This window comes from Lutra lutra, chromosome 15 (genome assembly GCF_902655055.1).
Source record: "Lutra lutra chromosome 15, mLutLut1.2, whole genome shotgun sequence".
In the NCBI taxonomy this organism is placed as follows: Eukaryota; Metazoa; Chordata; class Mammalia; order Carnivora; family Mustelidae; genus Lutra; species Lutra lutra.
In genome coordinates, this window is record NC_062292.1 from 43,326,962 (window position 1) to 43,353,284 (window position 26,323).

A 26,323-nucleotide genomic window follows, 5' to 3' on the forward strand; every position below is an offset into this window, starting at 1 on the left:
CCACATCGGGCTCTCTGCTCAGTGGGGAGCCTGCTTTCCTCTCTCTCTCTGCCTACCTCTCTGCCTTCTTATGATCTGTCTGTCAAATGAATAAATAAAATTAAAAAAAAAAAAGAACAATTTGGGCAGCCTTTCTGATGCCCCTTGCCAAATCATATACCTTTTTGTACCCCAAAGCAGAAATATAGGCCACGGTGTGGTCATCAAGAAAGCCTAATAATTAAATTTATTCTCCTACATTTCTGCCCTCTGTCTCAGAGACAAATCAATGGGTTCCCAGGATCTGAGCACTGTTCTGATAATTTTCATTACACAGGACTTTGGAACAAGCCTTGATTTGGGATTACCTGGACAGAGGAGCTGACCATGGCGGGCAGCATACCGCGGACCCAGCTTTGGCTTTCGGTCAGGGGAAGCCCGACCGCAGACCTTCTCCCCTTTTCTGCCAAGCTTGGAAACTGCCACGAGCCACAAGTCCAGCCATAGCCACAGGCAGTCACGGACAGAGTGTGAGACACACGCCGCTTGTACAAACCATTCATTTTATTTCTTGTATTGGGTTTATACAAACTTGCAAGATACAAATGCAGAGCTCACTGGGATTCTTTAGTACCTATATCTAAAAAGAATGCTGGGGAGGGGGGCACAGGCGCTCACCTGTCAGTCAGGATGGCCCTCCCCGGGGAGGGGCTCATTGGCTAGAAAGATGCTATGGGGCCGCTACAGATGTTTGGTCCCCAACAGAGAAGTCCTCTGTTTGGCTAACCTTAACTTTTCTTCTAAGGTCACTTTTATACTAAATAAAGACACTGAGATCATACATTTCCTTGTATGGTTTATTGTCTAATACTAGCAGATCAAATTGGCCCCAGTATGTGCATAAATAGATATATGTATATATATGTATATTTCTTATTTTCCTTAGTTTTAAGAGCTGCCAGGTAAGGGGTGCCTAAAGGGGAAGGGAATCGATTCCGTCTTGCTATAGTCAGCCTCTGCCCCAAGAACATGCCTCTCGCCAAGGCAGGAGAGTAAGTGTGCACAGTTTGCGACCTCAGAAAAAGCTTTAAAGTGACAGTAGCAGTATTTGATTACAGCCTCTTGGTTATTGATCAGGGAGGTAATGTGCTAATTGGCAAGGCCCCAGAGTAGCAACCAGGGCCCTCCCGCCGTGGGTCCCTTTGCACCGGGCCTCCATCTGGGCCCCGTTCTTTCATAACAACATGCTCTAGGGTGGCACTAGGGTGCCAGGCTTGGGAGGTCAAGCTTCAGATGCTGGCCGGGAGCTCTGTGACAGTCCCGAACCCTTGATTCCAGATCTGGACAAAAGACTTCTGCCCAAATCCTTGCGAGGCAAGAGCCCCCTGCCTATTTTGTCAGCCGCTAGGCAGTTCGGAAGGCTGAGCTGGCAGAGTTCAGCACCCCAGTGGCAACCCACCAGAGGACAGTCCTGGGGGGTTCTTGGGCAAGGCTGAGATGCCCTCTTGTCCGTGGGACTGGCTTCAGCCCAGAAGCTGACTCTGCAGTCTGGATGCCAGACGGAGCTACTGTCCCCCTTAGCAACAGCCCCCCAGAGGAAAGGTCACAGAGAGAGACAGATGTCGCAGATGTGACCCAGACCAGAAAAGGATCAAGGAGTGTGAGAAGTCCAAGGAACTCGCGTGTGTCTGTGCTGAAGGACCTGTGAGCCCAAGCCTTCTCCTTTGGCATTCGCACTGTATCCTGGCTCCGTCGAGGAGTCAAATTCTTGGTGCCGTTTGGCATAGGCTGCCATTCTGTCTGCCCTTTCCAGCAGACTGGTGACGGGAGGTGGTCCTGGAGCACACTGGGGTGGGGGGGGGTGTGCCCGCAAGGGTGTACTTGTAAACATTTCCTTTGAGAGGATTCATATCCTGTAACCCTAGAGGGGCGTTGAGAGTTGACAGTGTAATCAAATCCTTAGACCAGGACGTCCAAGAGAGTATCCTGTCCTCGTAAGATGCTCTCTGGGTGAGCTCTGGGGACCAGCCCTTTGCAGACTAGGGGATGGGAGGAGGAAACTGCGGGGGTGGGCGGCAAGGAGGAGAGGGACGGACACAGGGTTGGACCTAGAGGCAGCTTCCCAGTCTCCTCGTATCATTTGCTGATTCCATTCAGACATTGCACATTTTGAAAATAGATTTGCTTTTATAACAAAAGCATAAAATAGATCTGTCTTAAAATAAGCCCGTCCTCTCCCCTTCTTTGGATCAAAAGGCATGGGGTGTGGCCGACACAGGCTTAGGGTGGTATGGGATGTAAAGGAGGGAAAATGGACCCGGGCAGGAGTTCTGGGAAAGGATCAGACGCCCAAACAAATATATATATTATGTATATATCTATAATATGTATAATCTTCATAAAACATATATTAAGGCATGTAAAGCAACATAAAGACCCAGCTTTATGAAATAAGAGGTGAGAGAAAGGTGGCAAAGGTGCAGACCTTGATCCTTGGTATTTTACATGTATTTCTAAAAATACCACTTAAAAAAAAAAAGGACAAAGAAAGGGAAAGGCATGGAGGCCCCGAAAGGCTATTTCTTGTGGATGGAGAAAGGTGTTGGAAAGAGAGAGCGCGCCAATCCCACCTGCTGGTCTGTGGGGGAAGAAAAAACAGGTGTGGGGTGCTTGAGTGGTTCTAAAGATGGGAAACATAGCCAAGGTTCATGTTCAAAAAATCTGCTAAAAAGGAAGTGGAATTCCCCAGCCTGCAATCCCTCAGAAGCACGACAGTATCCTAAGCACCTAGAACAGTGCTTGGTACATAAAGGTGCTTGATAAATATTTGTTGAATGAGTTGCCATCTTTACTTGCAAATGAACCAGTCACTGGCCCCTCGCTGTGAAGGAGTGGAGAAGATGTGGTGGCAGATAAAGTCATTGTTCTTGGGGCCACTGGAGGCTGAAGTCTCCAGGCAGCAACTCTGGCAAAGAGAATGCCCAGGGGCCCAGGTTTTTCCAGTATCACTATCTCCCCTCCCTCCTCCCTGGCTACCGTCCTCCCCAGATGAGGGGCGAGGAGGAAAACATGAGCTTTGCTTCTGAGTCTCCTCTGCGGGCCTCCCTGGGTAGGCGGATGGTGAGACAGCCAGACCAGAAGGGAGCCCTTCCGCATAGCCCCACCTGGTCCTCCTTGGGAATGCCTGGGACGCGGTGAGGGGCCCTAGAACCTAGCCCCCCAGATTAAGGCTGCATTTCCTTTCTGGGGCACTCTCCCAGTTGGCCCCCAGCACATTCCCGGGGAAGGGGGACAAGAAAACGTCCTGAACGTGGTTAGGAAAGACCCCAAGGCTGATGATACCCTACGTGACAGAGGTCCTTCTCTCTGCCCCTGAGCTAGGGAAGGGGAGGCAGACACTGGGCCCAGATCCAGAAGGGGCCATCTTCCCACCCGCACACTTGCACCACATCCCTCCACCTTCGTCCCCATGGCTGCAGCTGAAGGTCACCATGTTCTCGCCGGTTGGTCCTCCAGGGGCCAGTGATGCACAGGCCCGTGGATCTGGGGGACGAGGGGCAGGAGCAGGGCTGACAGTCTGGCTCTGTACTTGGCACTAAGCTAAGGCTCCATCCTGGGGAAACCCATCCATCCCACACCCCCTTTCCACCTTCGCCTCACCCTCTTATTTGCAAACGAGTCCTGTCGCTTCCCTGTCCTCCCACTTGCCTCCATCTCTCCCTCTCTCTTCTCCCCCTTCTCAACCTGTCCGCAGACGCTGCACAGACCTGCGTGCCGCTCTCTACCCATAGCCAGCACTGTGCCCTCTGGGAGCCAAGAAGCCTTTCCCCAGCTCTTGTCATCTTGTCTTTGGCTCAAGCAGCGTGGTCAGTCTCCACTGGACCCCAAGGGAGCACCCATCAGCAGAGACGTGTCAGAGTCCTGGGTGCAGCTGGGGCAGCAGGGTGGGGCGACGGGGAAGGACCAGATGGCAGATACCGTCCTCGGTGTCAGGAGGGGCCGGAAGAGGCAAAAGCGTCCATCTTCTCCTCACCCTAGTCCTCACCTAGAGAGCCCAGAGCGTCTTTCCCACCAGGGCATCCTCTTCCTCAGGAAATGTTCCAGTAGGGCCGTCACACCACCAGCCAGGGCTGGGCCTAGCCCCCCAGGACTCAGGTGCCAGCCAGGAAGTGCTGTCTGCCCAGCATCTCAGGCCCCGGCCTAAGGCCACCATGTGGTGGTGATGGGCGTGTGGCCGGGCGTGGTGGGCGTGTGGACACTGAGGTCACATCTTGGCAGCAACTCCGGCCCCCCAGCCTGGCTCCCTGCAACACCCCCATGGGAGCGCAGGGGCAGGGGGCCAGGGTGGGGAACCGGGACCTCCGGGGGCGGAGGAGGCCTTCAGAACGTGGCTCTGTGGGGCTTCATGGCGTTGGCCTCGGCCAGAGCTTGCACTGAAGAGAAGAGAAACGGGTCAGAAAGGTGCGTCCTGGCAGAGGGACAGCTCCAGCTCAGCTTCCCCAGGAGACAGAAGTCTCTTCTCATAGAACCCTGTGGAAAACTGCCCCACGCCCCCAGCCCTGAGTGGGGAGCCCATGAATGGAAGTCCATGCTCTTTTTCACGTGCCTGGTACCGAGCGGCTGTGTGCTAGGGGAAAGGGAGGCACACAGCCTTTGGCCACTGTTGCCTGTGGTACTGTCATTTACAGGAAGATCTGGGGGTGATCTGGGAGCTTCTGAGGCAGGACTGCTGTGTATCTCAACAGGCTTGCTGGCGGACAGTGGGATAGGGGAGGCCCCAGCTCTGTCCCTGCCTGCTTCTGGAGAAGCAAAACCTACTGGCAGCACTGTGACATCCAAGAGGCAGCCCCGCCAGCCGGTGCTGGCCCAGCACTGCACAGGGACTGGGACAGGGATGGGGATGGGGATGCTGCGGGCTCAAGCGGATGGAGGGAGGGGGGAGAGCGGCACAGGGGCACTGGGGCAGTGGGGGGGATAAGCAATGCTGGAATGAGGGGGAGGGTAGATGGCTCATGGGGGTGAGGGGCGGAGTCCCACTCCCCTCGGTGGATGAAATACAGTAGAAAATTTCTTACGTCAGAGCTCAGACCCGCATGGTATGGCTGCTGTCGGCGCCCCGTGGGGATTCAGACGATAGGGGGTTGGCTGGTGGAGTCGGGGAAGCAGGGGAGGTGGGAGGGCTTGGGGTGGCACATTGCACTGGAAACAGAAATGAACAGGGAGGTGAATAGGGGTGGGTGGTGGTGGCAGGGGTGGGGAGGCCGGGCACCCAGAGCAAGCGAGGCCCTGCCCCAGGCGGGGAGCCAGGCAGGAGGCAAGCAGAGAGGAGAGCTGAGGCGGAGCTGGCCTCGGTCCCAGGCGCCGCGGAGGGGCACAGGGCCCCGGAGGAGGAGACCGGGCCACTGCAGGCTCTGCTGAGAACCAGTGTGACTATGGGCAAGGCCAGCCTCTCTGGGTCAAGCCTCCGCTCGTTTGTGGAAATGGAGCAGTCAGAGCAGCCGACGGCTCCTTACACACAGAGCTACCGTGGGTGATGAACAGTGCAGGAAAACCACACTACCCCGCATCATCAGGCCCCGGCGGGCGACTAGATCCAAGTTATCACCACAGTCATCACCTCCATGGAAACCGAGGCATCTGGCAGGGCTGGGACCGTGAACTTCGACCAGCTGCGGTCTCAGAAACACAGTCCCCCGCTATCCCTGGGGACCCCCTCTTCATCAATCCGGAAAGGGCAAACTTTGGTCCGCCCATGAACAAATCATTACGAACCTTAAAGTGGTGACATTTGAATTAATGGATTTTACTCTATGATCGTTATGATTCCATGCTGAGAAGAGCAAAGTGGAAGGCCAATGAGGAGGGGGTGGCCTAGAAGGAGGGATGAGTTCTCTGTAGTCTGCAGACTCGGGCGCAACTCAGAGCGGCTGTGAGGTCGGAGACTGGCAGAGAGAACGTGCTCACAGGGCCTCAGAGGAGAACCAGACCTTAGCCAGGGTCACACTGTTTCCTCCAACAGAAGGATCCTGGCATCCAACTTCCTAGCCCCTTGCGCTCCACCCTGCCCTGGACCCCAACACCTCCCTGCCCTCTGTGCACTCCCATCGCGTACACACACACAGTCACAGGTGGACACAAGACGTGGAACTTCCTCGTGAGCAGGAAGCCGTATCCGCCCACGCAGAATACAGGCTTCGAGCACGGGATCCAACAGTTTTCCACGCTTGCTGCCCACAACTCAAATATGTGTGTTTGTGCATTTCCAAACTGAACTCTTCCTTGGGACCCAACACACGTGTGACGTCACACTCAAATACATTCGCAAACGCTTTCGAAACACATGTCTGTGCGTATGCTGTATTGCGGACCCAGTGGTTAGTTGTTTGGCAACTTTGACTTCTAAAATAGTCAAAAAGTCAAAAACTGAGCCAGGGCTGTTTCAAGAAAGCCAAATATCGATGGCAACATGCATGCCATCAGGCTCTTAGAATTATGCACAGACGAGCTCTGGGGTGGCCAGTTTCTCTTTACCTCTACACACTTCTGAGGAGCTGACCTGCTGGGTGTCTACCCCATGGGAGATCAGAAACAGAAATCAGGGGAGAAAAAGGACTTGGCAGGCCCACTGATAGCTAGAAGAAGGCACAACCGAGGCAAAAACGTCTTTTGTAAAAAGTAGATGTAATACCTTTAAAAGCATAGCAGTTTGGGAGAACTTAGCATAGAGCTGCGGTCTGTACCAACTACAGCCCCAAGGGTATCCCTTCAACGGATGGGCAGAAGAAGGGTATTTATAATGATATTAAACAAACAAGAGTGGGACGCCTGGGTGGCTCAGTTGGTTAAGCAGCTGCCTTCGGCTCAGGTCATGATCCCAGCGTCCTGGGATCGAGTCCCACATTGGGCTCCTTGCTCGGCGGGGAGCCTGCTTCTCCCTCTGCCTCTGCCTGCCATTCTGTCTGCCTGTGCTCACTCTCTCTCACTCTCTCTCTGACAAATAAATAAAAAAATCTTTAAAAAAAAATAAAAAAAACAAACAAGAGCAAGAAAGATGAATTATGTTAAATATAACTTCTTTATGGAGGCAGAAAATTTCTAAATATATATTAGGAATATATCCATTGAAATAGTTGAAATTTACAGGGTGCCTGGGTGGCTCAGTCAGTTAGGCGTCTGCCCTCAGTTTAGGTCATAATTCCGAGGTCCTGGGATCAAGTCCCGCATTGCGCTCCCCGCTCAGTAGAGAACCTGCCTCTCCCTCTGCCCCTCCCCGTGCTCGTGCTCTCTCTCTTCTCCCAAATAAATAAATAAATACAATCCTCAATAAAAGGGAAATGTTCCAGTGCCAGTCGGGTTGAAGCAAGTATCGTGCACTTAGACCAGCTTGCTTTGAAGTGAGGTGAAATAGTTAAAATTCACATACGTAGCAGCTATGTATTGGACAGGTGTGATATTATAACCGGGGGTCCGCGAGTACTATCTCGTCTGTGTGCATAAATCATCGGTCACACCTGCTCGCCCATCCTGCCCCTTCATGAGACCTGCTTTCCTCCCTCCTGCACACACAGATACGTGTTCACAAATATTGCAATGTATTCGCCATGCACAACGCAGACACAAATGTGTTTTATCCGTCCTCAGACTGCAGAACAAGCCAGTCCCGCAGATATACGTGCGTTCATCAACGCTGCCTCCATCCGTAAGCTGTACACTCGCACACACGTATGTAAACTCCCAACAGCTCGCTAACTCCCTCCTGCACTCATAGTGACCTCCCCACAATGTCCGTAGACATTCTGCAGTCATACACATACCTAGCTCTGTATTTGCGCTCACACATCCTCTCCAAACACGCACCTGAATACACACAAATGCGCGTTCCTCTACAAACGTCCCCTAGAATAGGCACTGCACCCGACATCGTGCCACGCATACAAACGTACACTTGCCGCGTCTTCCCCTATACCTCCTCCATGAGTCTGCACACTTTGGGTCTGCTGACAAGCATTCCTGATCCCGCCATGCATGCCACACACGCACTCTTGGGCACGGCCTCCCCACCCTGTGCACGCCACGCTGTCCTGACGACCCGCACCTGGCACTCCCACACGCACGGTCCCAGGCTTGAACCCGTGCCCACGCACAGTCCTCGCTGTCCCGGGCAGAGCTGCAGCTCTGGGAATCTGGGCCAGAGGCCAAGGGGCAGCAGGGACCGTGGGCTAAGTCTGAGGTCTGGCCCTGCTATGCCATTTTTTAAATAGTTGGGGTTTTGGCAAAAGCAAAATGACGGTTTACTTTCAGCGCACAGACCCTGAAACGTAAGCTGGTGTGTATCAAAAGGGAAATCTGAGAGGCCAGGCTGGGTTTTGTTTTCATGGAAACTTTGGCTGGGAAATGATAGGAGAGCCAGGGGCTGGAGCGAGGGCAGAGGGAAGTTTTAAAAACAGTGTTGTGTGCACTAACTCTTGAAACAGGAAGTTGCCTTTTGCCCAGAGCAGGAGGAATTTGATTTTTGGAAGATTCGAGTTCATTTTATAGCTAAACTACAGAGAGGTGGGACTGAGGCCTCCGTGCAGACCAAACTTGTCCTGCCGCCTTTGGCAGCGGGACGGGACTGCCTGAAGCCCATCCCTCCTCTTGTCCTTAGCTCCAGCCCAGCCAACAACCTCTCTCTGAAATACCTCCAGCAGTGTTCCCTGGCTGCCCACTAGATGTCCCTTAGACCCTGACCGCCAGTAGGTTCTTCCTTAAGGCGTAAACTCCCTTTGCTGTAGCCCGAAACCCTCTGGTTTCTAAAAATATCCACATTTAAATTAGCAAGGAAAACCGCACACAGAGCCTCCTTCTACTCCAGCTACTGCTAGGTCAACGAGTCCTCCTGCCGTCACTAGCACCGCCGCGGCCACATCGGGCTAGCATTCAGTGACCACTTACTGAGTGCCAGGCACTGTGCTGGGCGCTGAGCATTCATCATCGCCATTGCTCACACCGCCACGCAGGTATTTTGATTTGAATTTTACAGATGAGGACATAGAGTCCCCGGAAGCCAGAATTCAAATCCCTCTTGATCACCAAAATGAAACGCCATCCCTTCCGCCGGGCTTCTGGCCACAGCCCCGAGCTGCTCGTTGCTGACCCCTCGCCCTGGCTACCGTCACTGGGGGCCAGCACACCTGTCTCTTTGCCTCCTCCTCCTTGCAAACCTGGCATCCTTCCCGGGCATCTCTCTGGACTGGCCTTCTAAGCTCTCCCTTTCCTTCTCTTCCCTAATCACCTTTGGTCCTGAGGAGGGGGACACATTCCGCACTCCCCATCAGGCTTCATCATGTAACCACCATCTTTCCTCCATCCTTCACCCCCCCTCCCCCATTAAGAGACCCTCTTCTGTTCTTCCTGATTCCGGTCTCACCTTCTCTGGGGCCATACCTCAGGCTGACCTCAACCTCACAGTGAGGTTGGAACCCTCTAGCTTTTGTATCAGCGTGAAGTCTGTTCCTCATGCTCATCTTTTCCTAGCAGAGAAGTGGGTTTGGGTCAGTAGCCAGGGTGGTAACTGGATCACTCTCACCTCTGGCCACCTGCCCTTCTGACACCTTTCTATTTGCACGCAGCCAGAAGGGGAAGGGAGAGAGTACCCTGCAATGCCTGGACCCACTCCGTGACTGGTGATGCCTTTATCCTTCCCAGCCAAGCTCAGGGATCGCCCTTTCGCTATGCCTTTCCTTGAGCTACCCAGGGACAGTGGCGCCTTTGCTCCCTGCGTGGCTTCTGGCCGTTCCTTCATAGAGCAGCTCTAGGAGAGCACCCCAGCTCTGAGCTCCTGGAGGCAACTCTGGCCCCTTGGCACCCCACCAAGCCTGGCACAGTACCTGGTGCTCAATAAATGCTCGTCCTGACCTTGAGGCAGGTCTCCCTGGCCCTGTGTCTCTCTATCCCTGGCCCCCTCGCAGCACTGAGCTTCCTCCCCTGCACCTGGTCAGCCAGTCTCCCTGGAGGAGCGGGGCCCGGCCCCTCTCACCAGACAGCATGCGGCCCCTGCGGGAGGCCTCGGTCGCCAGGGCACAGGAGATTTCAATCCGCTTCTCCTGCTCCTGCAGCTGGCTCTCTGAGTCCTGGGGCACGTCCACAAGGTCCCCCTCGCCGATGGGCACCACGTTCTGCATACTGAGGAGGCACAGACACACAGACATGGAGTGGGGGGACAGGATGGTCTGACTGGCTTGGGGGGGGCCTGTGGACTGAGGTTGGCGGGGTGGTCAGAGGGCTGTGAGTGGGCAGGCTCTGGTTCCCAGCAAGGCTGTCCCCAGGGGGGAGTGGGACGGACCTTGGCAAAACACATTTTGGGACCCCCCACTGCAATGTCTTAAAATGAATGAGAAGGTTCGAGTGAACATCTGGGGCAGCCTTGATGAGGAAGAGAAGTCACCAGAGGGCAACCCCTCAGTTTGTCTTGATGACAGCATGTGCCTGCATCCAACAGGTCTTTTGGGCACGCAATGACAGCATCCCTGCCACAGCCACAGGGCTGGGTCTGTTCCGCTGTCTTGAGCCACTCTCCACCTGCCCTCCGCTGGGGAGGCTCAGGGCTCCCACTGGCATGGGGCGGGGTGCTGGATTCAAGGGCACTAGTGTCCCAGGTGCCAGGGCAGACAGAGGAGTTCACCCAGCACATTACCTGGACTTGGCAATGAGCGTCTTGATCCTCTCCACCTTCTTCTGCTTCTCCTTCAACTCCTCAGGGCTCAGGGGAGTATCAGGCTCCAGGTCAATGTACCGTTCAGGGATGAGGACTTTGTCTGGCGTGGAGAGCTGAGGAGGGACCAAGGTCACCACCTCCGTTCCGTCCCCTCTCCCTACCCACCCCCCATCCCCAGGCTTTCTCCCCCTCTCCCCTCCTGGAATTCACTCACCTCCTTATTGATGTCCACGTTGTAGTGCTGGGGCTCCAGCTCCATTTTGCGAAGCCGGGCAATTTCCTCCCTCGGTGTCTCGTAGGCCTGCCCGCCAGGCTCCTCCGCCCGCAGGGCTGCCTCCAGGTTAGAGATGTCCACCTCGTGGATGCTACGGTGACGGCGCACCTAGGGGACAGTGCCATCATGACCATACGGGGACTCTGTCCCCTGCTGCCCATGCCTCCAGGCAGCCCTAAGTAGGCTTGTGTCCTCGCTGTCCCCACCCATCATGCCGATCTGGCTGCCATCCCACCGTTCCCACCGTGGGACAGCTAGCCTCCTGCCACGCTGCTTGTCCAAAGCCTGCCCACCTGCAAAGGCCAAATGTCATCAATATGTCTGTCTCACTGGGACTCATTACTTCCCATCTGGTTGGACCCTGTGTTCAGTCTGCACCATCTCTCTTAGGCAGTTGGATTAGTGGATTCCTGTTACAAAAGCTCCAATCCACCAAGGAGACTGTAAACCCTTTGAGGGTAAGACTTATAATCCTGATTTTCCTGTATTTCTGAAATGTGGTGGAAAGAAAAAAGGCAGACGCCTGGGGCTACTCCCAGCTCCACACTCAACAGCCATGCGGCGCAGGAGTCTGAATTTTTCCTGACTTCATTTCCCTACATCTAAGACAGGGGTGGTAATTCCTAACCTGGGAACTGAAAGAACTAAATAAAATAACGTGAGATTCGAGAACCACATGGCACCACGTGGCAGGGCCCTATGACGACCCTCTTCAGTAGACCCACCCCAGGGTGTACACAGAAACACACGGAAAATGCTCTAGACAGGCGTGTGAGGGACAGCTCTCCCTGGGTGCTGAATTTTGCACGATGCTCTATTAACTGAATTTTGTATCATTCATTTCAACTTAGTCAATGCGCTCCCTTTTGTGAATTATTTTTCTTTAAACACATACAAGGAATGCTTTGCTGTCGTGTATCTTCTGCCTAGTGGGGAGAAGGCTCCCCCCGTTCTCCCGGGTGCCCAGCTTGGGTCCTTCCCAGGACCATCTCTTATGACCTTCCCCCCAGCTGCCCCAGTCCAGGCCGGTCACGGACTGGGGGCGCGCCGTGTTTGGCAGATGCCCAGCCCGGCCTGCGGGAGGCTGGGAGGACTTTACCACTTTGTAAGCGGGCCGGGCAGCAGGGTCGGGGGCCGGGCTGGCTGGGCTGGCCGGGCTGGCCGGGAGCTGCAGGCTCCTCCGCTTCTCCTTCATAGAGCCGCTCTGATGCCTCCGCATGCGGTCAATCTGCTCCTCCACGCTCATCTTGACCTTGCCCTCAGTGGGGAACACGGCACTCTTGGGGCGCTCCTGCTGCAGGGGGAGAGTGGGCTTTGACGGGTGCCCATCCCCCACTCCCGCTTCCTCATCTGCCCTAATGCCTTCCATGTCCCTTCTCTGGGAAGCCTGTCTGTGGTGGGGTAAAGAATGGCCCCTAATGGGGTGCCTGGGTGGTTCAGTGGGTTAAGCCTCTGCCTTCGGCTCAGGTCATGATCTCAGGGTCCTGGGATCAAGTCCCGCATCCGGCTCTCTGTTCAGCAGGAAGCCTGCTTCCCCCTCTCTCTCTGCCTGCCTCTCTGCCTACTTGTGATTTCTCTGTCAAATAAATAATTTTTTTTTTAAATCTTGAAAAAAAAAAAAAAAAAAAAAGAACGGCCCCTAAAACACATGGGCACGGCCTAACCCCCTAGAACCTGTGAATGTGACCTGATTTGGAAATAGGGTCTTTGTGGGTGTGGTTAAGGTAAGGATCTCGAGAGGAGAGTGTCGGGAATTGGAGTGGACCCTGTGTCCGGTCTTAGGTGACTTTGTAAGGGACAGGACGGAAGACACAGGGTAGAAGGTGATGTGAAGGTGCAGGCAGGTACTGGGGTGTTTTGTCCACAAGCTGAGGAACACCAGCGATGGCCAGCAACACCTGACGCTGGGAGACAGGCAGGGGATGGAAGCTCCCTCGGAGCCTCCCCAGGAACCAACCCTGGGGACACCTCGATTTTGGACTTCCGGCCTCTGCAACTGTGAGAGAATCAACTTCCTCTTGTTTTAAACCCCCAAGTCTGGGGGGCTTTGTTCATTTCCCAGAAGCCCTAAGAAATGAGTCTACAGCCTTAGGTCGGCTCCTTTGACTCTGATCACTGATTTTTGCTGGATTTGTAGTTCATCGCTGGCACATTATAATTATTTTGTTATTATATAGTATACATTATAATATAGACTATTATAAGGGGTACCTGGGTGGCTCAGGCAGTTGAGCGCCTGCCTTCCACTCAGGTCATGATCTCCAGGGTCCTGGGAGCCTGCATCGGGCTCCCTGTTCATCAGGAAAGTCTGCTTCTCCCTTCTCCCTCTGCAGCCCCCTCCCTGCTCATGCTCATTCTCCCTCAAATTAAGAAATAAAATCTTTAAAAAAATAATAATAATTTTGCTAACTATTCTTTCTTATGTGTATCTTCCTTGTCCCTTGTCCCTTGATATGTCTCCCTGATGGAAGACTTCTCCAGTGGGGCTGTTGTCATCCTCCCACTTATCTTGCCTTCCTCCTCCAGGTCTGGGTTTCTTGAATGGTGGACAGATGGGGGGACACACAAAGGCCCCTGGACCCCCAGAGCAACTCAGGCCCGCCCGGGCCCACAGGCTATGCTCACCCGGGAGGACAGTCCATTGGTGAGCCCATCGGCACTCCTTCTCACCACCCTTAACGGCGTTAGCTCTTCATCGGCAGGCGACTTTGTCCGAGGAGGCACAATGCCAACTGTAGGGAGACAGAATGACCAGTGGGCCTTCCTGAGAACAGTGAGGCAGAAGACGGGGAGCCTGCTTCTCCAAGGAGGCCCAGTCCCACCTGTGGCAGAGAGGAAAGGCCCAGGATGGGTGCGTACTTGCTCTCTTTGGCTGTGAAGGAGCACCTCTCTGGGCTCTCTCTGACCCTTGGCTTTCTTTCTAGGGCAGGATGGGATAGGAAGTACCTTTGTTGAGAGCTGCCTGCTTCTCTGCCTCCATCTCTTGCCTGGTGGGCACAAGGCTGATGTCTCTAGCGGTGTCCAGGGGTGAGGTCTGGTGGGGGTCTTTCTTGTTCTGCTCATGGCTTGCCTTGGGCTGGGGGAAAAAAATGAGAAGATGGCCCACGCTGTAGGGACTGCTGGGAACTCGGCCCTCAGGGATGTTTCTTTGGTTTCAATGGTTGGAGCACAGAGCCTTGAAAACACAGGATGAGGAAACTCTGAGTGTGCCTGCTGGGAAGTGGGCAGGGACGCCGTGGAGCCTCCCACCCAGGCCACCTTAAGGCCGGCCAATGTTGGCTCATCTTGTGCAGTGAGGGCTCAGGACTTCCAGGAGGCCCTCAGCCGAGGCCCCCAGAGAGGCCCCTCAACCTGACCAGGCCTCTTGGCGAGCACCAAGAAGCACAGACTCGCTGTGCGCCAGAGAGGAGGAATGGCTGGAGGAGGAGGGCTACAAGAATGAGGTTCTCTGAGGATTCTGTCAGGATCCCACCCAAAACCTGAGCAAGAGAACCAGGTGGGCTTTGGTACCAAGATTATGGGGGGCAGAAGTGCACACTTAGCTTGAGGGCTTGCAGAATCCTGGGACTAGAAGGGGCCTCAGACACCACCGGCATCCCTCTACACTCCCACAGGACAACTAAAGGGTCTAAGTCTTCGTGGGGGACACACAGAAAGACTGAGCCCGAGGCCAGAAACACCAGCTCGAGTCCAGTGACAGAGATGGGTGAGCCCCATCACCTCCGCTTGTCTGGAAAGCAGAGATGACCCTGCCTCAGGGGCTGCATGCGTCCTGGCAGCTGAGCCGGGATGAGAACATGGAGCCCAGTTTTAGACGCAGGACTACCCACCTACAACTCTTCCCAGCCTAACTGCACCTCTGTCCTGGGGAGGGAGGCTGGGAAGCCAGAACAGGGCAGCTTACAGCCCAGGGCCGGTGAGACCCAAGAGGACACAGGAAAGGCAGAGAGACAGATAGCATGGAAGGACCGGGGTCTGAGGTGGACAGGAAGGGACTGGAATGGCACCAGCCATGGCAGGTCTCTTGATCTCCCTCATCTGCTCACACTGGTAGGAAGTGTGGCACACCACCACTCACAGCCAGGAGCTGACCAGGACCCTGGGCATGGGGTGGGGCGACACTCATTTTCCCCTCTGTCCACAGAGAGCAGAAAGAGGAAAGCCACCCCTTTTCCTTATCCTAGAGTCTGCCCGGGTGGCTGTGGGAAAATTAATATTGAAATGACGGAAAAATGGTTCCATGTCCTGCCTTGCCCCCTCACCTGCCCCTTTGCCCTGCTCCCTCCGCCCCTGCCCTCCAGGACCCAAGGGGGCTGGGTACCTGACCCCTGGCTGGCTCGCCACTGCGGTGCCAGGCAGGGGAGCTGGGGTACGGCCAGAAGCGGCTCTCGCTAGGGAGTGGTGGCACGTTTGGAGGAGACTCCAGGGGGACGTAGGCTTTGGGGAGGGGGGGCCGCGGCGGGCCGGGCTCCTGAGGCGGAAAGAAGCCAGAGCATTAGGAGGAAGGAGAGCAGCCACTGTGAGAGCAGGAGAAAAGAGTGTTAGCAGGAGACAGATGACATCGCGGGGACCCGGGGCTGGCCCCTAGACCACCAAACTCCCACCCGTGTCCTGGAGGGAGCTCCAGCTCCGGAGCGAACGCTCAGCCTGGCTTCAAGTCTCTCCTCGGCTGTGCCCCCACCTGTGCACTGCTCCCCACTGTCCCCCAATTTTTCTCCAAAGCTCCCTGCTCACTGGCCTCACCATCACCCTGGGTACATCCGCACCCTCTATCTTTGCTTCGACCACCTCTGATGCCTATGATGCATCTCCCTTGCTCCTCTACCTGTCCCAGTGAAGGTTCAACCTTCCCCTCAGAACATCCGGGTCGTTACGATCCAACCTGAGACACACAATGCCACGTTCCAGAGTCTGGCCACTTCCTATAAATCGGTCTTGGTCCCCGCCTGGACACTGGGCTCCCCAGGAGAAGGGCCTCAGCCATGCACGTGCATGTTTCCGAGAGGGCCTCACCGCATCCCTTGCCCCGTGTAGAGCCCCACGAGACACCAGCTAGGAAACCGCTCCCCACGCCCACCCTCAACCCTCTCACATGCCGGGACAGTCCTGGATTTAAAGTCCCATTCAGCACTGGGGATCTTTGTTAACTGTCCTTGTGCTTAGGAAGAGACCTCCCTGGACGGAGGCTGAAGATGATGAATGCCGATGAGGGCAAGTAAAGGGAAAATCTGGAAGCAAGTTCCCCAGAGTGGGTGTGAGAACGAGCACCCTAGACAGAAAGCCAAAGCACTAGGCCTGGAGGCCTCAGGGGCGGAGACGGGCACAGCCTGTGTCCTTCAGGTGGAAGAGGACCTGGTTCTCCCTCCCTCCCCCACCTACCTTCTAGTCCATTTTCTCAGCTTACCTCACTGGACCCGGGCTTGGTGGGGGACCCCTGGGAGCCGGACACCAGTGAAAAGGGGCTTAGGGGGCTGGTGAGACTGGCGGAGCTGAGAGGGCTGGCAGGGCTGTTGGAGCTGTAGGTGGCCGTGGGGCCGAGGCCTCCTGGGGGGCAAGCAGAGAGGAGAGATGAGGGATGGATGGGGTAGGGTGTGCCCTGGCATGGGGGTGGGCTCCGTGGTGGAGGAGGCTGGGGAGGCCTCAGGGACGTGGGAGGGAGGTTTCAGGGCTACCCAGGCCTGATGAAGGGACTTAGTCCAGGGCTTGGGGAGCAGACTGGCTGCGGAGAAGCACGTTGGGCAGGGGTTAGATGATGTATGGAAAGGACACTGTTGCCTCTGAGATGGCAAAGAAAGCCAGCCGAAGTCCCAGCCAGCACTTCCAATCACCACCCGGCCCGTGGGCTTGGGTGGGGGATGGGATGGGGAGGCCCAGATGCTCTTCGACCTTTTCTGGGGGCAAATCTAGACTATCAGGGTCCACGAGGTCCCTAAGTGGCATGCCTGGCCTGTGCTGGGTGGAGAGGAAGGAATAAGGGACCCCTACCTACCATCTCCGGGGCAGATCCCGGAAGCCTGAGAAGGCCCTGACTAGCTCCGAGCCCAGAGTGAGGGCCTGGAGAGGGGGAGTATGAGAGATGTGGGATGGACCAGAGCATTTCTGCTGAGCCGTCAGGAGGCCGGCGGAGAAGGCTCCCACCTGGGTGCTTGGCTGTGTCGGTGCCTCGGGAGGGGTTATTCTTCCTCAGCCCCTCCATCACGTCCTGGATCCTCCAGATCTCTTTCTGGATTTGCCGGTTGACCACCTCATTCTGGAACCACATGAGAGTGCGTCAAGGGAGGTGGCCACGAGGAGGGCACCAGCCTTCTCCCCGCATCCCTCTGGGCCGGCAGGAGCCCTGCGCATGCACATGCTCCCACGTCCCTTTGGCACGTTCATCTTTCCTGTGGGAAAGCCCCAGAGGAGAGGGACCAGTCATCACAGCCCAGAGCCCCTTTAGGTAAACCTGCTGCCTCAGCTTCCCTGGGGAGATCAGGGTGGTCTTGGAGCAAATGCCCCTCTAGGTGGACACTTGAGGGTAGCGCGTTGTCAAGGGCAAGGGTATACAATTGACTAACGTTCTTTCTAGCCAAACGGCCCTTTTGTAATACCGACACCTAATGTCTGGCGAAGTAGTCACGAATTATGTTCGGTTAGAGTTTGCCCTCGGAAAAATCCAGCTACCGCCTACTTAGCCTCCCCGCGGTCCTCCACCCCATGTGCCAGGCGTGGCACGGGGCCTTGGGCACACTAACTCCTTCCGGCTGCACAAGAACTCTGTGCGGCACAGGCCTCAGGTGTCCCGACTTTGGAGATGGAGAGACTCGTCTCGTGCCCATGACCCTGTTAGTAAGCAGTGTGACTGCCTTCTGAGTCTGGGTCTGTCTCGAGAGCTCGTGCCCTCGACCAGGATGCTCCCTGACCCCCTAAAATGTTCATATTGCAAGTCAGGCTCGCCCGCAAGACACGGAGGCATTCAGCTGCTCTGGATCCGGAGGGCCTTCACCTCCCCCTCCCTAACCAGCTGCAAGGGGGGTGGTGAGCTTCATCCCCCAGAGGAAACTAGGGGGAGTGGGGGGCATGACCTGCATTGGAGAGACAGGGCTTGCAAAGCTAGCGAGAGCAGATGCAGAGCCAGTGTAGAGAAGATCAAGGGAGGAAAAGAACAGGAACTCCTCAAGGTCAATGTGTGCGGCTTCCCGCCTCCAAGCAGAGTTTCTAACCCATCCTGGGAAGGGAACACTCCTTCCTATCTCAAAGGTCCCGAGTGGCTGGCTCCCGCACCAACTTCTCCTTCTGAGGTCGTGAGAGACAGCTGCACATAGGACCACGGCTCTACCCGCATGTGGACTGAAACCCTTACCCAGACCTACATCCATATCTATCTCGATGGGTTCAGTCCTTCCAGTCATAAAGTATCTTCGTCTAACACAGCGCTCTCATTTTCTGCTTTACTCCTTTTTCATGATCTGATGGAACTAAAGAAGATTTCACACGGTCTTCCTCCTGAGAGTGTCTATTTTATGTGGATGTGAACCTTGTCTTCTGTCTCAGGACAGATGCCCTGTCTCAAGTCTCTGAGATCTCGGAAGCAAGAAAGGAAGCCCCTTTGGCCCAAAGGAGAAGGGAAGGCACACTGACCCCCTCCTGCCCAGGGGCCCTCTTCACCTGGACGTCCAAATTGAGCTGTTCCCAGAGGTCATCGTGCAGGGCGGACACCTCTGACTCAAGGCTCTCATACTCTACGGTGCTGTTCGTCAGGGCCTGCAACGGGGGGCGGCTTTACTGAGACAGCGGCCATTGCCTAAGTCTTCCTCCCCACCCATCCCTACACAGGGCCCAGGGTCAGGGCACCTGGGGTCTCGCAGGGCTTAGAGGAGAGCACAGAGGGACAGGAGGACAGGGCCCAGGGCTGAGACATTCTGATGACAGCATAACAGTGGCCCACCCAACTGTAGGCTAAAACACAGAAACAAGAATCCTCTCCAGATGTGGGGGATGGGATCATACCATGCCCACCCCCTCCTGGTGTCCCCAGACTGTGTGACCCCAAGCGGAGGGCAAGAAGAGAGGAAACCCAAAGGTGTTTGCTCCCTTGGGGTTAGAGACCTTCCGCCTTTCTGGGCCATGTTTTGCTGGGTCTTTGGCCGCAGCACCCCAGAACTCTCCGGGCAGTCGGTCCTGCAGGGTCTGCCCTGAGCCCACGGCAAATGACCGGGCCAGCAGCCTGGCACCAGTGTCCCGGTTCTCCAGGGGAGAAGACAGAGGAGGCAGCAAAGCTGTGAAAGCAGCCCATGAGATAAGGAGCCCTGGACCTTGCCCTGTCCTGAACAACAGCAGAGCAGGAGTGGTTTGGGGAAAAGGAGCCTGTTTCCTTGCCGAAGACTACGGAGTGAGCTGGCCGGCACGCTCGCTGCCTATCGGCAGGGCACTATTAAAATTAAGGTCTTTTGTTTCTGCCCCTTCAGGTGCTCCTGGCCACCGAGTTGAGTGGGAAACGAGACAGCACAGCCTGGGAGGGGTGGCCCTCCTGTCCCAGTGCAGACGGCCAGACCAGGGGATGGGAGGCCGGGGGAGTGGCATTACCGTGGTGGCCTGGGACAGCTCCACCCGGATGTTGATGAGCTGGTTCTGTAGGGACTCTTTCTTGTGCAGCAGCTTCTCGGGGTAGGCAGGCTGGTTCCCAAACATCTCCAGCTCCTGGTGGGTCCCCATCAAGGCACTTTCCAGGCTCTCCTGAAGAAAGGCAGGGGAATGGCCATCAGCGGCTCTGATGATTCCTCTCCGAGCCCCAGCAGTTCAACCCAGCACCTTCGTGGAGGTTGTCCCCACTGGCCAGGCCCACAGAAGAGCTTCCGCAGTCCCAGTTAGGGAAAGGACAGAAGTTTAAGACAGGGCTCTGTCAGCTCTGAGTGGAGACGGCACCCCACACCTGTCTGTGCCGGGCTCCCCACACACCCCCAACTCCAGGGAGCCCCCGGCTCTCACCTTCTCAGCTCGGAGCTGCTGCACCAGTCGGTCCTGCTCCCTCACCACCTTGTTCTGCTCACACAATTTGCCCAGCAGCTTCTGGGGGCCCAAGGAGGTGGGGGGAAGGGAGGGAGGGAGAAAGGGGTGAAGGACATGGTTTTGACAGGGACCTGGGAAATGGGTCAGCAGGGCCTGGCCTCTGGATACCGCCTCCTTTCCCCTGCTGAGGAACCCTAGGCCCTCTTCACTTTGACCTTGGAGGCTCCTGGGAACGGGAAGATGGTCTTCACCTCGGGAGACTTCCCAAGGACCTACTGAGAGGGGGGATGTGCTTATTCTCTGAGGAAGTCAGTCAGTGGAGAGGGGAGTTCAATGTTAAGCTCCTGTATCCCCCTTCTCCTAGGGGTTCCTGTTCCCGAAGGGCTGAGGAGATAATGTGGCTGGCCTCCGGGGCCTCCCAGAGGGGCACAGGTGGGAGGAGTACACGGGGTGTCTGAACGAGCAGTGTTAGGAAAACCAGTGACCCATGTAAATGGTTCCACAGGCTCAGAGGATTCTTTTCTCCCCTGCTTCTGGGGTCTCAGAATGGCTGACACTGGGATCCTCCTGAGGTCTGGCCCTTGCCTGGACGGAAAGTCTCCCAGGCCTCCTCGGTAGATCCTTTATACAGGCAAAACCAGGGGTGATGGGGAGGAAGTTCTAGAAAGACTTAGGCTTTCTAATATCCACACCTTTATTCATGCCATTCCTCAAATACCCCCATGACTCATTTCTAATGGTCACATCTTGTCTTCTGGGCCTTTTCACTCCCAGGCCCAGCTCACCTGTTACCTGCTTTGTCCCTGACCCACCAGTCCACATGGTCTCACTGCCCTGCCCTCCTGCAGAACCCACTGTCCGTGCCCGTTGGCCATGAGCCGTGAGGGGCCACCTGCTGCTACCTGGCATCTCCCACTACCCAGGGCAGGGCCGTGTGCTTCCCTCTTGTGGTCCAGGGGTGACTGCCATGCTGGACACAACACAGCCTGGCCTCTGCCCCTCGTAATGAAGTCTGTGTTCCTGGAATAAGCAGATCCCACTGCTGGAGACAAGAGGGTCTAGGGCTCCGTGGGGAAACACACACAGCCAGCACGGGAAGGGGGGAGGGGGGAGGAACGAGAAAAGAAGGGGTATGAGGAAGGGGCAGGCAGAAAGTTGTCTTTGTGCTGAGAGAGGGCATGAGTCAAAGGCATGAAGAGCCACCAGAAGGACAGAGATGAACAGAGGAAAAGCGCCAGCGGAGGAGAGCAAAGATGAGGACGAGAGCGGGAGGGACTGGAGAGGACAGAGGAGCAGGAGAGCTGCTCTTACATCTGTGTCTTGCTCGTTTAACTTGTAGGTGTGGAGACCGTCCCGGAACACTTCTGGGTATGGAGGGACCTGCAGGAACACGAGGCTGGTTACAGCAGCAGGGGACGGGTAGGGCGTGTGGGGACGGAAAAGCGGACAGCCCTCGCTCCATTCTTGTTGGAGATCATGGTCCGTCAGCTCTGGTAGCTTCCACTCCGGGACCCCGAGCTAATTCTTTGTCCCTGGCTGGGAAGCCTGGCATGGCCCCGTCTAGGTTCCTCCCCATTGTTTAGGCTGATTTCTGGAGATAGCGATGCTGCTCAGCTCCGACTCAGGATCTCCTCTCTCCCCACCCCCAAATTCTAGATCTACTGTTGAGAGGGACTCCAGGGGTGTAGACATCCCCGATGGCTTATGGGAAACAAGCCTGAGAACAGCAGTTAACAGTTGGCTGTTTTGGGGGATGAGACATGGGGAAATGGAACAAGCACCAGAAACATTGGAGAAAGTATCTTGGTAGATTGCGCAGCAGTCCTGGGGGGCTTGTGCTTACACCAGCAAATGCTGCCCAGCCTTGGTGAGGCACCCCGAGACCACAGCACATTCTATACAAGTGGGGCATCGGATGGGTCCATGTCACACCCTCGTGCCCTGAACCCCAAAGACGTCTGCGGAGAAGCTACCCGACATGAAACAGAAGTCCTGGACATTAAAGAGCAGATTTGCGGTCGCTGGCATGAAATGGGATGGCGGGGCCGGCTATCTTGATGGTCTGAGCAATGGGCCTTGGGTTCACCCATGAACATGAAGAATGGAGGAGACACAGTGGAATTAGGGGAGGGGGACACAGGAGCCTGGGAGATGAGGCCCGGCAGATGGGCGGGTGGGGCAGAGCACACCCAGCCCAATGGCTGGACTAGACCATGCACGAGCAGCTGAGATGGAGGCTGGCGGGGGCCATGCTGCCAGGCAGAGGTCTTACTTGCATGAAGATCTGGGCCCTGGGGGAGGAGTTCTCCACCATGCGGTTCACCATACTGATGAGAGTCTCGCTCTCACTCATCTGCAGCGGAGGAAGGAATGGACGATTCAAACTCGCACCCCCGCGGAGCTCTCGCCCCATCTCCTGCCTGGGCTCACTTCCCCGGAACAGGAAAGGGCAGCTCGTCCTGGGGTCTCCGGCTCCCTCTGCAGGACCTTACCCGTCGCTCACCCCTTGTGAGCTCTGTCCCAGGACCAGCACTGAAGGTGCCCCGAGGTGAGGCCACAGAAGGGGGGCTGGGGACTGCTGTGCCCTTGCTCGCTGGCCCCAAAGAGACCCCCTTGCCCAGTGACACTTCCCCTGGGGTGCCTGAGAGGTGCGGGTCTCATTCATACCGGCCAAGGTCAACTCCCTGCCCCGGCTCTCTTTCCTCATGCCATTTCGGTCAAAGACTACACAGGCAGATGGGAAAACCCATCTCCCCGCATTCGAACTAAGTCAAACAGCTGAGAGAGAAAACCTGGGGCTGCTCTTCGGATGGGCCCTCACAGAGAGGCAGGCACAGCTCTCTCCCCCCGACCCCTGCCCACTTCTTGGCTCTAGAGTAGAAAGGATTGCTAAACACGGTTTCCAGAGCTGGGCTGGTAGCATCCATGCTGATCTTGGATGGTGCTAGGGAGCAAATAAGAAGGCCAAAACAAGCAAGCCGTGTTAAAGGGACACCAGATACTCGAACACTGTTCTCTGATACGTTATCTTTGTGTTTCAAAAGTCATTAGGAACATGGAGGGGGAAAGACTACTTGGCAAATGAAAAAGAAAAAAATGAAGAAGGGCAGGGGAGAGGGAGGCAGGGGGGTGGAGGGAGAGAGGGAAGACAAGCCAAACAAATCAGCTAGAGATGCCATCATTTCCCCCCCTGGTTCCAGTGCAACAGCATCAAAAATTGAAAACATTAGGGACTGTTCTTGGCTATGTCCCTTTAACTCAACTGACCTACAGAACAAGGTAGCAGAAGACAGAGGGAAGTTGTGTGGGAAAAGCTTTGGGGTAGAGGAAGTGAGTGAGGGAAGGGATGCAGGCACGTTAGGGCAGAGTTTCTGGGGTCAGAGTTTGGGAGGCCCTCACGTTTATGGCTCTTACCTCCCCCACCTTCGTTGGCCCCACATATATTTTTACTCTTATCGGTTTAGGCAGCAACCCAAAGGCGGCCTTGCTTCTGTGCGCTGGGGACAGGGCGAGGGGCACCCAGCCACCCCCATTGGGAAACGCTTTCCTAGGATCTGATCTCTCTACCTTTTTAGCCTACTTGGGAGTTTTTTTCAGTGACATCAAGTGTCATTTAAAAGGATTTCCAAAGAGCAGTTGTAATAGGAGGTTGAGCCTTCGTAAAATAGTTCACAGTCAACAGGACATCAGCCCCATTTTCTGGAAGGATCTGAACTCAAGTCAGTCTGTTTTCTTGGAGTCATGTGTGTTTGAGGCCAGGTTTATTGTGCACGGGACATGCACGTGCAGTGTGTATGGGATTGTATATGGTGTGTGTATATGTGTGTGTGTGTGTGGTGTCTGTGTAGGACCTGCTAACACACCAGGCTTCGAGAGGGCAAAGGAGGCCCAGGCTTTGCCTGGACACCCACAGACCTCATGGCTCACCCAACCATTGGATCTCAAGCACTAAAGGAGGGAAGCAAGAATGTTCTCACCCTGGCCTGCTACCATTCACACTGGGGCTTTGGGGATCTCTCGGCCCACAAAGGCTTTGTCTCTAGGATTCCTCTGTGCCGCCTTCTGTCTATCCAAAATGTCAAATTTTGTGAGAAACCACCCAGCGCAGGGCCTCCTACATCATAAAGGTGCTCAAGTAATATTTTAAATTGAGTATCAGAAGGAAAAGAATAAAATTGCTGTCCCCTGACAGAGCACATACGCTCTTATGTGATCCTCCAGCAGCTCTGGGAGGCGGGAAAGGCAGGTTCTACGATGTCCAGTTCATGAGTGAGAAAACAAAGGCCCAGAGAGATGAAGCGACATTTTGAAGTTAAAAAAAAAAAAAAAAAAAAAGGCATAATAAAAACTACTGTAAATGGCAAAGCTGGGACTAGAAGGTCTGACTCCACGATCTGGACTTATTTTTGTTTGTTTGTTTTTGTTTTGTAAGTAGGCTCCAGACCCAGCATGGAGCCCAACACGGGACTTGAACTCATGACCCCGAGATCAAGACCTGAGCTGAAATCAAGAGTCGGAGGCTTAACGGACTAAGCCAACCAGGTGCCCCTGGACTGTTATCAGATAAAACTCCCTTTTAAGATTATTATCCTTTATCTAGAGGAGGTCCTTTGAAAGGTTATTTCTTTTTTTTTTTTTTTAAAGATTTTATTTATTTATTTGACAGAGAGATCACAAGCAGGCAGAGAGGCAGGCAGAGAGAGAGGAGGAAGCAGGCTCCCTGCTGAGCAGAGAGCCCGATGCGGGGCTCGATCCCAGGACCCTGGGATCATGACCTGAGCCGAAGGCAGCGGCTTAACCCACTGAGCCACCCAGGCGCCCCTGAAAGGTTATTTCTGAAGGTCCCAGCCTAAGGGCCCAGGCTGTCCATGAGGGCAGAAGTCCCTGGAGGACCCAGCTGTGGCACTGAATGCTGGCACAGCCAGGCACTGTAGGTGGGCCACAGACAGGACAGCCCGCCCAGGAGCCCCGAGGCCCCTCAGCCCTGCTCCTCCCTCCTCTGGGCACTGTAGCGCCTGCTTCCTGCTGGGGCCAGCCCACACGGCCCACTGCCAGTCTGAGTTCACAGCCTGAGACTCATCCTCACGAGGACTGGAATACTCATGCTGTGGACACCACCTGCTGCTTCTGGAACCAGAATGCAAGGTCCGAGGGTGATCCCACCAAGGCACAGAGGCCTGTGAGATGACAGGTTATGTGGCATATGACTTGTGTCTAGAACCATGAACGGTTACACCAATAGCCTCTGATTTCAAGTTTAAGGTTCCTTCTGCAACTTTAAGAGCATAAAACCATCCTTCATATATCAGACATCCCCTCAGCTATAAACTGGATCAGAAGCTCAGAGTCACATTCCAAGCTCTGCCATTCACTAGCTGTGTGTCCTTGTCATGTTACTTAACCTCTCTGTTTCTTTCGTGTTACTGGTTCTAGAAGGGGGATAACAACAGTACCCACCTTGCAGTGTTGTTATACAGATTAAGTACTTCAGGGTGGCTAAGGAACCCAGAACAGCATGGGGCGCAGAGAAAGCACCCAGTGATGGTAACGGCTACTACTATGGCCACAACTCTACTGTCATTTTTACCACCTCCAGCCGCTTCCACCCGGCCACGCTGGGGATGCCCAGGTCCCCGGTGATTTGTAGCAATGCCCAGCATCCTGATCCCCCAGCATGTCTCAACGCAGGGAGCGTCAGAGCCCCTCAGCCTCCAAAGGCAAGGCAGCCAACGGTTAGAGCCTGGAGCGGGGTCTCCGCCGCCAATCACTCCCATCTATGGGAACACTCGCAGACCCTTCCAGATGAGACGAGGTTGCCTACATTCCCTCTGTCTACCACGCAGAATTCTCCAGGAGAACGCAAGCCTCGTATGCAAAAGAACTTGGCAGAGGAGCTAACAAATGTACGGGCTAATATGAATTTAAAAAACCATCCTAGGGTAAGTCTGTAGTTCTCCGGTTATAAACTGTGGAGTTTAACAACAACCTGTGAACTAGGATGGATAATTTCCCAGATTCAGGGGGACCGGAACCCCTTGCATTTTAGGCCGAGCCTGGCTGCTCACCTCCCCCACCCCACCCCCATCTCCGCCACTCTTGCCAGCAGAAATGCAAATTCCCGCCTCCCCGCAACCTCACCCCTACCCCTGCCAGTTCCATCTGGACTGAACAAATAGGAGGTGGCATTAATTATTCATGCGGTCATGTCTTACTCTCCTTTCCCCAGGAAACTCTCAGCGGCCCTAAAGGGCTTTGAGGAGAAGGGGTGTGAAGGTGCAAAACCAAAATATAAGCCACTTTGTTGTCTCCTGGTGTTGCCAACAAAGGTTGTCAAATGGATGGACTAGGAGGAGGTGGGGGGGAGCAGGGAGACAGACAGGAGGGCA

General features: G+C 55.2%; 1 protein-coding gene across 18 annotated transcripts in view; it reads right to left on the reverse strand.

Moving 5' to 3' along the window:
- Nucleotides 1–818: 818 nt before the first annotated feature.
- Nucleotides 819–26,323, reverse strand: part of PLEKHA6 (pleckstrin homology domain containing A6) — a 140,752-nt gene continuing 115,247 nt past the window's right edge. For 9 of the 18 annotated variants that reach the window (XM_047704464.1, XM_047704463.1, XM_047704461.1 and 6 more), the window contains 16 exons: nucleotides 22,210–22,290; nucleotides 21,249–21,317; nucleotides 19,917–19,997; nucleotides 19,515–19,664; nucleotides 18,597–18,692; nucleotides 17,088–17,199; nucleotides 16,354–16,493; nucleotides 15,271–15,420; nucleotides 13,896–14,025; nucleotides 13,575–13,681; nucleotides 12,049–12,243; nucleotides 10,890–11,057; nucleotides 10,655–10,788; nucleotides 9,998–10,143; nucleotides 5,055–5,178; nucleotides 819–4,412 (listed from right to left, as the gene is read on the reverse strand). In XM_047704464.1, the coding sequence (XP_047560420.1) occupies nucleotides 5,063–5,178; nucleotides 9,998–10,143; nucleotides 10,655–10,788; nucleotides 10,890–11,057; nucleotides 12,049–12,243; nucleotides 13,575–13,681; nucleotides 13,896–14,025; nucleotides 15,271–15,420; nucleotides 16,354–16,493; nucleotides 17,088–17,199; nucleotides 18,597–18,692; nucleotides 19,515–19,664; nucleotides 19,917–19,997; nucleotides 21,249–21,317; nucleotides 22,210–22,290 (1,875 nt within the window). In that variant the 3' untranslated portion in view covers nucleotides 819–4,412; nucleotides 5,055–5,062. The remainder of the gene's footprint in view (nucleotides 4,413–5,054; nucleotides 5,179–9,997; nucleotides 10,144–10,654; nucleotides 10,789–10,889; nucleotides 11,058–12,048; nucleotides 12,244–13,574; nucleotides 13,682–13,895; nucleotides 14,026–15,270; nucleotides 15,421–16,353; nucleotides 16,494–17,087; nucleotides 17,200–18,596; nucleotides 18,693–19,514; nucleotides 19,665–19,916; nucleotides 19,998–21,248; nucleotides 21,318–22,209; nucleotides 22,291–26,323) is intronic. The other 9 variants (XM_047704472.1, XM_047704467.1, XM_047704466.1 and 6 more) reach the window with 7 other exon arrangements.